Source organism: Pieris rapae, chromosome 4 (genome assembly GCF_905147795.1).
Source record: "Pieris rapae chromosome 4, ilPieRapa1.1, whole genome shotgun sequence".
Taxonomy (NCBI): domain Eukaryota; kingdom Metazoa; phylum Arthropoda; class Insecta; order Lepidoptera; family Pieridae; genus Pieris; species Pieris rapae.
The window spans coordinates 8870450-8883830 of record NC_059512.1 but is presented as its reverse complement, the minus strand read 5'-3'; the positions used below and the strand labels follow the sequence as shown (position 1 = coordinate 8883830).

Genomic DNA, 13381 nt, shown 5'->3' with positions numbered 1-13381 from the left:
TATGGGGCCTCGCCCTAAGGCACCGTTCCAAGTATTACGTAAGCATTATAAGGAAGTGGGGACCTTTTTTACACATATTTCCCACACATTGTCTATGCTTGAAAACTAAATTCATTTTCGACGATTCCTACAAAATACATAACATTGGTTACTTTTTCAATCAGTAAATTGCTTACGTATACTTAAACGGCCCACGTTTGATCTTTTCCAATGTGAAAAGCAAGTTGCTTGAGCTCCTAACAAGACTACTATTATGCTATACTGACATTAATAAAATCCACAGATAAGGATTGTATTATTTCATCAATAAAAAAAATTGCATAGATTGATTGATTGATGATATTTGTTATAAATAATGGGGTATGCTTGTATGATTGCGTTGAAATATTAAAAGAGGAATAAAAAAGAAAGTATTTAATTGACTAATGTTATATTACAAATCAATTTTTCAACATTATAAATTAAATTAAACTAAGTATTCATTATTCTTGAACGTCTTGCTTCTTCTCTGCGACCTTACGAGTTCTGTAAAAAAATACTTTGTGATAAACGTGAAGTTTAAATTATTTAAATGGCTAAATGAAGCACAACTTATATATGTACTCTATATATGAATATTTTCAGAAATTCGCTAAAAAAAAATATACTATTGAACTGTTTTTAACTGACTGACATGTCCGCGTAATTTGTATTCAAACATACACTTAAAAAATCTAGACTAGCGATTTGGCTAATCTGCTTGGATGCCTAAATAGATCAAAATACTCAACAATTTTAAAAAATCATACACTGGTCTACTTTGTTATTTTAACATACCTTTTGCCTGGTTCTGGAGTGTTAGAAGATTGTATGGAAGCTCTACGCGTGCTTCGACGGGTAGGAGTGCTCACACTAGTATCCGAACCCGCGGGAGAAGCCGGGTTACTTTCTATGTCTCTCTGAAATATTTAAAATAAACGTGCATTCGTTAAATGAAATTAAAAATTTGTGAAGAATGTTTTGAAAACAATTATACATCTTTCATTTAATTTAATTATTCTATACGTTCAAATAAATTCCAGTTTCCATTAATTAAGTGCTCTTTTCTCGGATCCGAGTGAAGCGGGGCCATAGTAGCGGTGCCGCTCACTCGGATCCGTGCGAGCGTCCCGTTCATTTTTTAAAGCATTGCCTTCCCTAGCACTCAACATCTCATATGCCGACCACTCGCCTCTGATCCGATTTCTTTTAATAAAAATAATAATATACATATGTACTTTCAAGCATTAATATTTACTTAAACAAAATTCGCCATAAAAAGTTTTTGTTTCCGGAAAATTACTTTGTATCCATTGTTTAAGCGTTCAATGTGTTGAAAAAAAAAATACGTTTATTTTGGAACATAAGATATTCATGGTATCACTTATTCCACGTCATTAAATTAGAGAATTAAGCTGTGGTAGAAAACTACAGTTCCAGAAAATATCAATAACCTTACCTTAACATCAGTACTAGTCCTTCGTCCTTTGGGCGTATGTATGGCTTGAATGGCGCGTGTAAACGACGCACGTCTTCCGCGAGTGGGCGTGCCTAAGGGAGACTCCGCCCTTGGTTCACCTGGAAATAATAATGTACCTTACGCTTGTATAAACTAAAAACTACTTTTATATACACATGTCGCCCTCCTCAATTATAATGCTATGGTTACATTAATACAAATCACAGCGGTTCTCTAATGTAACAGATTGTGACTATATTATATTATTTTGTAAAATAAAGAAAATATATATATACTATAGAAACTAAGTTCTTTTTGATCTTGTATAGCAATTGCAAAACTATTTCACCATGCCTACTGCTGATAGAGGACACATCTTTGTTTTTTATTATTTATTAACGTTTAATTAGGTGCTTAATATGTCATGTGGAAAATAGTATAATAGTTACAGCTCTTAATAAACATTTTATAAAACAAAAAACTTGGCGACTAAAAAGAGTGACAGGGAGTTAATTGCCAGTTCTTCTCTTCCGTTCTACGCCCTTGGTTTGAGAACTGGCAGTAAATGTAATTATTTGAATTCTAAACGTTGAGTAGAAGATTTACATAGACGGGGACGAATGGGTTTAGAAATGGCAGTCAGTTTTAATGGAAATCCCCTGGTGAAGTAATCGTCGTCCGTTGTAATTAAATACATCATATTGTAAATAAAATAGTTTAAGCAGTTGGTAAAATGTTTTTAATTTTAAAAATTCTATTCAGAAATCATATAACTTAATTATTACATATTTATATAGTTTACGTAATGTTAAAATGTTTTTAATTTTAAAAATCTATCAAGAAATCAAATATCGTCATTATGTACATATCGATTACTTTATATAAATTTAAATAATGAAGAAATTTTCTTTGCATTTCTTACTGCACTTACCAGCGACTACATCGACGGATGAGCTGCGACCGATTCTAGCGGGTTTCACCACAGTCTTAACCTCCGACGTTGCGCGTCGGCCTATATTACATAATATAATATTTAGGAAAAATCGTAACAAAAATATGTATCTTGAAATAATAATATAAAAAAGTAATCAACTAGCGCAGAGAGCAACATTATAATACTCTAATAAATTACTGGAATTTGATTGGTGAATTTTATCTCTTGTATTTATTATTGTCAAACTATTTGTTTACATACCAACCGCTAGAACCTTTCAGTTCTAGTTCCTTGATAATTTCTAATAGGCAACTAGGCGATCAACCTTATGTGCCTGACACACGTAGACTTTTAAGTCAAATAATAAAAATTAAATTGGCGCGTTCTACTTTGTCTATATTTTGTAGTCTGTGGTTCTTTTGTGATCTACATGATCTATAGTTTACAATAATACAAAAGTAGTTTCAATCCGGTAAAAAAGTGTTTTCTTTAAATATCCTATTTTTCATACATTCAAAGCTACTTACCGCGTTGTTTGGTAGCGGAAGATGCGGGCGAATTTTGATACTCCTCGCGATCTGGGGTGCCTAACATTAGTGATAGCTATTAGTTTCATGCACTATAAGTATTTCTAGTGCATTTATCAAGCTGGAATTAAACTAAGGTTTTAAGCAAAGCGTGATTGAAAAAATAAAGGCAGGATAAATAGTAAATTTTTGTAACAGGCCAATAAAATAGAAACAGAATTTTAAACCTTACATGACTAGCATAGGTGTTGTTATAGCATGATTGTCAACTCATAACTAAGCTATACACATTAACATATTAAATTTTAGGCTTTTAATTAAAAAAAACATTTAGTAAATATATGTACACTACTATAGGTCAGTAGAATATAAAAGCATGGCAAAATCAAATAGAATAATATATAAACCTTCATGATCCGTAATATCGAGTTGTCTAAGAGGATCAGATTCCTGCGCACGCGTCGCACGCGCAGGCGATAGGACCGAACGCTCTAATACAGCTTTTTGATGACGGGTTATTCTGAAAATAATGTTTATGTTATGTTTATAACTATTAAATAGTTTCAATCATATTAAATTGATCAAATACTCGGTGTCAAAAATAGAACGCCGGAGTTTGATTTACTATGACGCGGGACTTTTAGCGGCACTAGATATACATATATATATCTATACTAATATTATAAATAGGAAAAATGTGACGATTATTCAAAATTTAAATGATCCAAATCCTTGTCATTGATTTGCTCCACCACAAACAATTTGTAAGACTAAGAACTTGGCGATGAAAAAGAGTGGCAGTAGAGTTTCTTGCCAGACTTGCGAACTGGTAGTAAATGTAATATTAGATAGATAGATAGAATCAATTAAACATTGTTGACGTTTATAAGTGTACTTGGTGACACATAATAATAAAGCTAATTTGAGTATGAATATAACCAGAGGATTTATTTTTCCGGTACAGCCCGATTCCACACCAACACATATTAATATCTTACCGTCTTGAAGTAGAGTATTCCTCAACATCTTTAGTAGAATCTTCCACCTCCGGTATCACAGTCAACTCCGTACTAATTATCTTCCGTCCCTTCCGCTCTTCGCTTGCTTTGGCAGATTTGTTTGAGCTGTCAGAGACGACGCTAGAGTTATCATCGTCTTTCTTCATACTGGCACGAGTGCGGCGACGGGGTGTTAATTCTGTTATAATAATACTCAGTCAGTGGACAGTTCTCGGCGGAATGGATTGAGACTTGAGAGTAATACAAAATAATATAAATTTAACTACTACAATATATAAATATTAAACTTAAGTAGAAGCACATAGGTTTTGTAGTCAGGAGACCACTTGGTGAACACACAAAAATAAGACGAAATGTATTTACTAGCGGATCCGACAGACGTCGTCCTGTCTACACGTCTTTAATTTCAAAATTTCAATTTTTTAATAAGCCATTTTGATGAAAATTATTATTCAAATGTTATGACAATATCTAACGATCCAGCACATGGTCACACACGATATAACACAATGATAACAAAACTTTTTTTAAATTTCGGGACAGACTAAAATTAAAATTCGAATATTATTTAAAATTTGACACTGCGATGGTAGCGCCGTCTGTCGGATCCAATGTAAAACATTCCAAAATCAACAACAACTAATAAATTGAAAATTAATTTAAAAAACATTGTCCAGCGGACAAAATTGTGAATCTAAACCATTCCCAGATCCCCTTGAACACACACAAAAAATTTCGTCTAAATCGGTCCAGTCGTTTAGGAGGAGTTCAGTCACATACACACGCACACAAGAAATATATATATTAAGATTAGTGTTATGCCCCAACAGACGGTTAATTAGTCGGGCCATATAGAAAGATGAACACGTTAAAGATGGACTTTGGACATTATCTTAAACTATATTGAAAGGACCATGGGGACGAAGGAGAAGTGGGTACTCTAGAAAATATAGATGAGGAAGCAGGAAGCGAATGGTTAAAAGAAGCTATGGCCGGACAAATTTAAGGTAGTAGTAGTTTCTGAAGGTAGTTAAGATAACGAGTAACAAGAAAAATTATAATTTAAAAAATTTAAACGGTATATTGCTAAGAATTGTAAAGATAAGAAATAAATGGGCGTTATTATTAATAGTAAACTAACATTTTATTTTCCTCCATTATGACTAACTATAAGACACCGGATAACCTAATATAAACCTATATTATGTATAATACGTGGACATCTCAAAACTACTAAAAGGAAATTACATGTGTGCTAGTAAGCTTATAGATCATCATAGTGAAACAATTATTCTCATACATACACACAGAGGAAGTCGGTTAAAATTAAAACAGTAATTAAGCATGATTAGAACGTAAAAAAACCCAGTGGCACTACAACCTTTTTAGGTCTGGTCCTCAGATTTTTGTTTCTATTTTATGATTTTGTCAATCTAATAGGCATGTAGGATCAGTCTCTTGTGCCTGATACACGCCGTCTACTTTCACAGGTCTAAGGCAAGCCGGTTTCGTCCTAATGTTTTCCTTCGCAGTACGAGAGAACGTTAAATGCGTAGGTACATATAAAGTACATTAGAGCTCAGCTGGGGATTGAAACTACGACCTCAGGGATGACAGTTTTAAGCTGAAGCCACTGGGACAACATTGTATTTTGAGATGAACGAATGAAAATGCAATCAAAAAAATTCTTTAAACGATATTTCTAATGGAGCATAGCATCGTTTGCATATAATATACACAAATTAAAATTACCTTCAAGCGGCATCACTTCGTCATCCTTCTCCGACAATTCCCTCGAAGCGCGCCTGGTGAGTATTCTCCTTTCTATATTTGGCGTTTTCGAGCGTCTTCTCGTTCTTGGGGAATCAACCTCAGGCGTTTCTGGAATATTCTCCGTTATATCGAAACCTGTTTTCGGTGGAGTTTTTTCATCGCTTTGCATGGATTGCCTTCTAGTCCTTGTGGGTTTTTCCTCTTCGACGTTTGTTTCTTGCCTGGATGCGTTCGAAGCTGTTGAACCCCTACGTTTACGTGGCGTTGTTAGTTGTTTATCTTTAATTGCCTGATTTTCTGTTTCCTTGACTTCTTCAATTTTCTCTTCTTTTCTTGGATTTTCCTCTGATTTGATTGCTTGCTCTTTGTTTTTATTATCACCCTGGCCTACTTCTTTTTCAGTTACTGGAGTGGCAACGTTTTCATCCATTTTAATATCTTGTGTTTGCAATACTTCTTGGTCTTGTTCACTTGAAGTTTGTTTATGTGTTTCATCTTTATTTTGCGTATTTTCATCGTCAATATTAGTTTCAACATCGGCTTGATCTATCAATGATAATGTATATGTATATTTATAAAATATAATAAATATTGGTTAATTTATATACAAGCAGCGTCTATTATGTTGCCAGAATTGTATTTAATTTGATCTAATAACTGGTAATACCACATAAGATATATTCAAATAGACTAAAACAAAATGACATATAATTAAAGAGTACATTTATGAATAATACTAAAATATATTTTACCTGTATCCATTGGTGAATCATTAATTTGGTTTGACTCTTCGGCACGGGACACGGCTATAGATTGTTCAAATTCAGAATTGTCATCAGTCATTAGCGACATTTGAGCTTGATTCAGTGGGTCTGTGGAAACCTCCATGCTATCCGATATTTGATTACTGCCAGCCTCTTCAGATACAATATCTTCTCGAGCTTTAGATATTTCCTCAACCATTTCAGTTTCGACGTTTGCCATTTCAACAATTTCAGAAGGAGGCTCTGTTATTTCGGCTTGATTATCAATTTGCAACTGATCGAGATCTGAATCGGAGTCCCCTATAGATATAACATCTTCTTCACCATCGTTGGAATCATCCTGCTAGAAAACGTTTATCAAACTCAAAAGCGTAAACAATATGCAAATAAATAAAACTAAATAAAATAATGGAACAGAAATAATTAAATGTATCTAATTTAACATAAAAAAATTCTAACCTCTTCCGAACTGTCGGATTCATCGTCGTCGCCGGATTCATCAGGAGACTCCACTTCCACAACTTCATTGCCTGAGTCAGTTTCCGCTCGACATTCATCATCAGAGAGATCGCCTTCGATTTCATTTATCTCTCTCTCTATTTCAACGATTTTGTTCTTCTCTCGCTGTATCACTTTTGCATCTCTTTCCACTTTCCAATCTTTGTCTTCAGTTTCACTGTCATTCGTTATTAAGCTAGACTGATTCGAAGTAAGGACGCTCTTATCTCCTAGCATTGAGTTATTTGTATCAATCAAAGTTTTGGGTGCCTCAGATACTTCCTTTTGGGCCTCCTTTGCACTGGTGTCGATGGAGTTATCGTAGCTGTGTAGTACTGATTTACCAATATCTTCGTTTAAGGTGGTGAATTTTAGCAAATTGTCTTTAGCTCTCTCGTTATTACTTTCTTCGGTGCTGGATTGTTCAATAACGCTACTCTGATAGCTGTGCAAAACTGACTCGTCTGTTAAGCCTGCATGAATGCTAGTAAATGCCGGTACTTTGATTTCCTTGTCGATTTGTACAGAAATACTTTCGTTTGAACTTTGTAAAATGGATTTGTTAACTATAGGAGAAAATGTCATATCCATTATACTAGATATTTGTTTGGAACTCTTCACAGGAGTACACTCAATAGTGCTTTCAGTTATTTCTTCAGTTATTTCAATTTCTTCAGTATGTTTTGTTTTAGCAAAAGTATTCGCTTCTAAAACGATTCTCGAGAGCGATTTGCGACTCTTCACTATAATTTCCTTTTTCGGCGACATATGTTTATCCGGAGTTTTTGAGCGGCTTCTAAGAATGACAAAAAAATATAAAAAAAAGAACAAAATTAGCTTCAGATGGAATGTGATAAAAATTACCTGAGGTTTCTCGGATTTTCTACAACTGATTGTTCTGTTTGTGTTTCTACCTCTGCAGGTGTTTTTGAACTTCTGAAAAATTATTCGAATAAGTTTAAATTTTCATTCATGTTTTAGATTTTCAAACTACATGCATTTAAAAAGCTAATATCGCACATAAATAACCAATATTACTTGTACTTCTTTAACGTTTTCTTTAAGTTTCGTTAAAAAATTTTTGAATGAATAAATATGTGTGTGGTATGTCTTTGAATTTCAGTAAAATACACCTACCGTAAGTTTCTCCGAGGCGCTGGAACAGGTAATTCCGTAGTTGGAGACTCTTTGATTACTTCAAGGCGCGGCGATTCCACGACTTTCTCTATTTTATCTGGCGTACGTAACCTGGTTCTAAAATTATTTTTATTAACAATTATAATGAGAAAATACTCGAGCGTTTGACGGGAGTAACTAAAAACTTATGAAGTAACTAGAGTCTAGACAATTAAATTATGTTACTTATCAGAATTATAAAATAATGATTTCATCAAGTTCTGCGGATTCTAAAATAGAAACAGGATCGGAAAGCAAGCTCGCATTGCACCAAGCTAACGGAAACCTTTTAAGACAAAGTTAAATTCAAAATCAAACAAATATAGTTAAAAGTGTGAAATACCTTTTAATATACATACCTGATCGGTTTGGACAACAAAGTCGAAGTTGGATGCGGATCAGTGTTCAGCTCAAGTTTAGGCATCTCTGGAATGGCTGGCAAAGGCGACGAGCGAGGACTTATCTCAGGCGTACGCGAACGGCTTCTAAAGAAATATGGATATAGTATAAGAGCTAAACTCGTAAGTAGTGTTAGTCACAATTATTAATTAATTTATAATCTCTGTAGAATCTTAAGTAGAATAATTACCGTAGCAAATGTCAATAAAATAAATAAACTAACTGTAAATGGGCAAATAGTATGAAGAACAGAAAAGTGGAGCAACAAATTATTAAACCGCTGCCCAATGTACAAAAAAGCAAGAGAAGAAGACCATTTAGACGGTGGGTAGACTAGAATAAGGAAACAGGAGGTGGTATGTAGCAGAGACTGGCACAGTACAGACCATTCAGAAGAAATGCGGTATTTAAAAGAGGCTTTGGCCAAAAAAGGGCACACCTAGGAATTAATAATTTTATTAAAAAACATCAAGAGGAAAATCACCCGAACTTGCTAGGCTCGGCGGGTTTATGGCATGCTAGAGTTGAAAATTATGAATACCGCTTATGATTTTAAGTTTCAACTTCTCGCCAAGCATTTTATGACAAAGCCACGCAAATCATTAACTATATGCAACGCAGTTGTAAGCATTTGAATACGTTTTATAAATTCACGAATTACTTAGCCTAAAAGTTAATTTCTTTAGTAAAATTCTTTTACAATACCTCTATTTTCCGACACTTTTTAAAGTCTAAAGTTACAATATTTTCAATTATATTTTAATTTAAACTATTGTGTCATTTATGACAAGGGATCTTATTTAAAAGTCAGTTCCAAACTTGAAAAAGTTTGTATTTACAAAAATTAATTTGACAGTTTATTGGACTAAAAAGACCAGAATTTCTTGGTTATTATGTTGTCCATGTAACAGATTTAAATTTTAAAATAATTACAGAGCAAAAGAAAGGAAACCAATACTTGGGCTTTCAAGGACCGAGTTAGTACAAACGCCTCGATACTTCAAGAACTAGGTATTAAGCAGCGTCTGTTCTCAACAATGGTCGCGCGTTGGACTGACCAAATCAAGTCTGCCGTAAGAGGAGACAACGATGGCGAAACTTCGTGAAGCATATTACATCAGCCCCTTCTAATATTATTTTTTTTAATTAAATGGTTCGCATATTTTGTTGTCCAACTCAGCTAATTGTATTTTGGAATTCATTAAACAATTTTACGTAATTTAAATTATTTTTTTACAAGAATACGTTAACAATTTTAAGCAATAGTAGAAATTTGATTAGCGCCTTTTTTAAATGATAAATGAGTCTACGGGACGCAAAAAAGGGCAGTCATTTATTTTATTTGGTGCGTTGCCGGCCTTTGAGGGAGAGGTATACTCGTGTTTCAGCTATCGGGGCCATATCTCCCCGAGACCGGAAGTCGTTCAGTTCGCAAAAGAAAATGTTTTCTAAAGCAGACCATGATACCTTCACCAGAAAAACGTGAATTTCGCCTTACCTCGCAGTTCTTGTAGAAAGAAGTGGTGTGATGGGCGAGTCACGTCTTTCAGGTGTTGTACTGCGACTTCTAAAACATTTATGTTTAACTTATTAAATAAAATAAGATTAGATAATTTATATTTGGGGCAGTTCATAAAATACGTCGCACTAAAATCAGCTTTTTTTGACCCCCCCACCCTAGGAATATTTCGTCACAAAAACTAAAGCCCCCCCCCTGCGGAGTATGATAAATTCTCCACCATCTTCTTCTTCATCTTCAAAAATACCGTCCACTTCATCGTCATCTGGTTAGATGTATGGTTCTGCATCTTCCGTACCATCGTAATAAGATGAAAAAGCGTCTGTATTACTTTAGACACGCGTCTGGAGATAAATTCGTCTACAAATGCTATTTTAATGCTTCCTAATTAGAGTTTTTAATTTAACTGATTAACTAGCTGACCCATAGATAATAAAATATACATTAAAAGATAATATATTGTTTTATTGAGATTCGAACCCAACTTGAGAGACAAGAGACCGATACAAGAAGCAAATTACACTTTGTATATAATATATTCATAAAAAACAGCTTTTTTTAGAAACTAGACAAAATCCTTTTTTTATGTTAATTGATAATGTTTTTATTGATACCATTTTTTAAATTTAAATTATTTAATAAAAAAATAATAAACAAACCTATTAAAAACAGGTGTGCTCTCATTGCCGTGAATGCTTCGTCTGCCTTTCGGTGTTTTCGAAACGAAACTCAACTCGACCGACGTTTCATCATCTGTCCTTGTCACCCTCGATTGCACACGTATATCTATCTCGCTCCTTTGAGTCTCGGCTTCGGGGGATTTCGTATACGTGTACTTCGGGTTTATAAGCGTGATGGGTATATCCGCTATACTTTCGATAGAGGTATTTGGATCGTCAGATAAGCTGCTATTGGCATATATTGATAGCGATTTCCTGTAATACATAGGTTAAATTAAAAAAATATATAACTTACTGTGTCTCAAGAGAGAAAATAATTAGATAATTGATAAAATGATCAGTACCTGGCTTTAACCGAGTCTTTATACGACTTTTTAGGTGAAAACCTTTCAGCTGCAAACTTCTTCGGAGGAGATTCCAATTTTTGGGGTTCAGCTGAATCCTGGAATTGCAAAGTATATAAAACATTGATTATTACGAAACTACGTACTTTAATAGTAAATGTAACCTTACAATACAACGATAGGGCTTATATAGCACATATCAAAATAGGTTTATAACTGATCCTTACATAAAGGCATTTATAAAAAAAACTGTATATAGCTCTGTCAGTTAAGAACTGCTTGGCTTCACAGTATTTTTTATTTATTGTTTAAAAATCTTGACAATTAAGGATAATTAAAATAAATTGTGGTCCTTCGAGCCGGATTTTAACCAGCAATCTATCTGTATGACATATGCAACCATAAAGCTAGCTAGTACATATATGTATTACACCTATACAGAAAGGAATGAATAAGTACTTCTTTCTTACTTTTAAATTTAAATGTGAATATAGTAATAGAGTACAAACCTCTTGTCCATGATCAGTTGTATCCTGCGAAGGTTGTATGGGCACTGCTACTGGAGATGGAGTCGGAACTATTTCCGTCGGAGTTGGAATAGTAAACCTTAGATGTCTGAAAATTTATATCTTATAAATTAATCTCGATAATTTTATTTTATACAGTTACAAAATACTTAAAACAAAGGAAAATCTCATAATTAAACCAAAACTGAAACAATTATAAAAACAATTACTTGTTAGTGGAGTCGCTGTAATGTGTGTGATTGCTGGCCGTTTCCATTTCGTCGTCGCTTTCTTCAAGGTATCGGGATTCCGTTGGTGATGAGATGTCTCTCTCCTGGTAGTCCAATCTACGAGTCTGAGAAAATAACTTTAAACTATAAATTTGTAATATTTGAACAGAAATAGTCTAGAGCTCCCCTCTTAGAGGAAAGAGATCTGTACATTTTAGCGCGATGTTTATAAAATAGCACTCATTTTGATATTTTGGATACGTATATACTATCTTTTGACATATTATATTTACGAGTAGTAGACACTATATAAAACTAATAATAGGTATTTGTAAGTAAAATATAGGCAATGAAATGATAGCCTGAATCGTAATTATTCAATTTTCGGATAACACTGTCACAAAAAAATAAGGCACTATTGAAAAAAAAGTATTGAATATAAAACATGTTATTTATATTTCCCCTTAATACCTAATAATAAACAAAGATTCTTATTATATATCTATATAAATATATAACACACGCTGAAGCCAACACTGCTCTATTATTTTTGGTCGCTTATTCACGGGATATAGACATAAGCCCAAAATATATAATCCGATAAGTTCACAAAAATACCAATTACCAAAGGTAGGCAGCAACTGCAATAATTTAGCGTACTATGAATTGAAAAATCGCTATTCTCTGGTTTTGCATATGTAAAAAATGTAGCTGCGAAACTAGTTCTGAAAAAAATCCATACCTTAAGTATACTATGAGGCGTTTCCGATCGTATATTATGTTTGGGGCTCTCGACGTGAGGCATTTCCAGTAAAGTGGAGATTTGCTGAGTCAGTTTGTGACTCAGGTTCACCGCACTTTTGTTCCTCGGTGTTTTAGGTGATAGATCCAGTTTGGCACGCTTCGCCGGTGTCGATTCAGATTGTTTTTCACATATACTAAAAAAAATATAATAAATTGCTGAGCTCCAAGATAATAAAAAATGGTCTTATTGTGATTGATTGATTCTTTCTCATGATTATTTATTTATTTGTGTGTATCATGTGGTTTCCTTATAATTAATATAATTGTCTATTCTTTACATATAATAATCATTTTGTCGATCCGAAGTGGTGGAGGCCTGATGACCTGTAACACAGGTGCACAACCTTTAACAGGCATCAGTCTCACTTAAGCAATAGCAGTTGCTCCAAAAAAGAACGATAATTATTGTATATGTTTTTGTGAGAAAAAGAAATTTATTATTATTATTATTTATTTAATAATAAGTAATCCAACTGCTACTTAACACATATTATTATACAAAACACAAATACAATACACAAAGCCAAAACAGATTACACAGATTAAATAAAAAACAGAAAATAAGCATTAAAAGACAAAGTGACATTTAAAAGAAAAAAAAAAAGAATTAAATTTAAAACTGCAAAATTAAAAAAAAGCAACAAATAATACTAAGAATTTATTAATATCTACTACTTAAAAAAATGTTTGTTGAAAAATGATGTTTTGAACTTTTGTGTACAGCGCCAAGA

The 13381-nt window shown here is 33.5% G+C and overlaps 1 protein-coding gene across 4 annotated transcripts in view; it reads right to left on the bottom strand.

The window, feature by feature from the left end:
* Positions 1 to 399: 399 nt before the first annotated feature.
* The window catches only part of LOC111003021 (protein ELYS), a 33297-nt gene continuing 20315 nt past the window's right edge, over positions 400 to 13381 (bottom strand). The window contains exons 22-40 of one of the 4 annotated variants that reach the window (XM_022273360.2): positions 12589 to 12784; positions 11847 to 11971; positions 11620 to 11725; positions 11111 to 11208; positions 10746 to 11021; positions 10066 to 10134; positions 8528 to 8653; positions 8130 to 8246; positions 7857 to 7928; positions 6954 to 7788; positions 6483 to 6837; positions 5710 to 6276; positions 3937 to 4135; positions 3346 to 3458; positions 2939 to 2998; positions 2409 to 2489; positions 1478 to 1596; positions 817 to 938; positions 400 to 525 (exon numbers count right to left, since the gene is read on the bottom strand). In XM_022273360.2, the coding sequence (XP_022129052.2) occupies positions 483 to 525; positions 817 to 938; positions 1478 to 1596; positions 2409 to 2489; positions 2939 to 2998; positions 3346 to 3458; positions 3937 to 4135; positions 5710 to 6276; positions 6483 to 6837; positions 6954 to 7788; positions 7857 to 7928; positions 8130 to 8246; positions 8528 to 8653; positions 10066 to 10134; positions 10746 to 11021; positions 11111 to 11208; positions 11620 to 11725; positions 11847 to 11971; positions 12589 to 12784 (3679 nt within the window). In that variant the 3' untranslated portion in view covers positions 400 to 482. The remainder of the gene's footprint in view (positions 526 to 816; positions 939 to 1477; positions 1597 to 2408; positions 2490 to 2938; positions 2999 to 3345; positions 3459 to 3936; positions 4136 to 5709; positions 6277 to 6482; positions 6838 to 6953; positions 7789 to 7856; positions 7929 to 8129; positions 8247 to 8527; positions 8654 to 10065; positions 10135 to 10745; positions 11022 to 11110; positions 11209 to 11619; positions 11726 to 11846; positions 11972 to 12588; positions 12785 to 13381) is intronic. The other 3 variants (XM_022273361.2, XM_022273362.2, XM_022273363.2) reach the window with 3 other exon arrangements.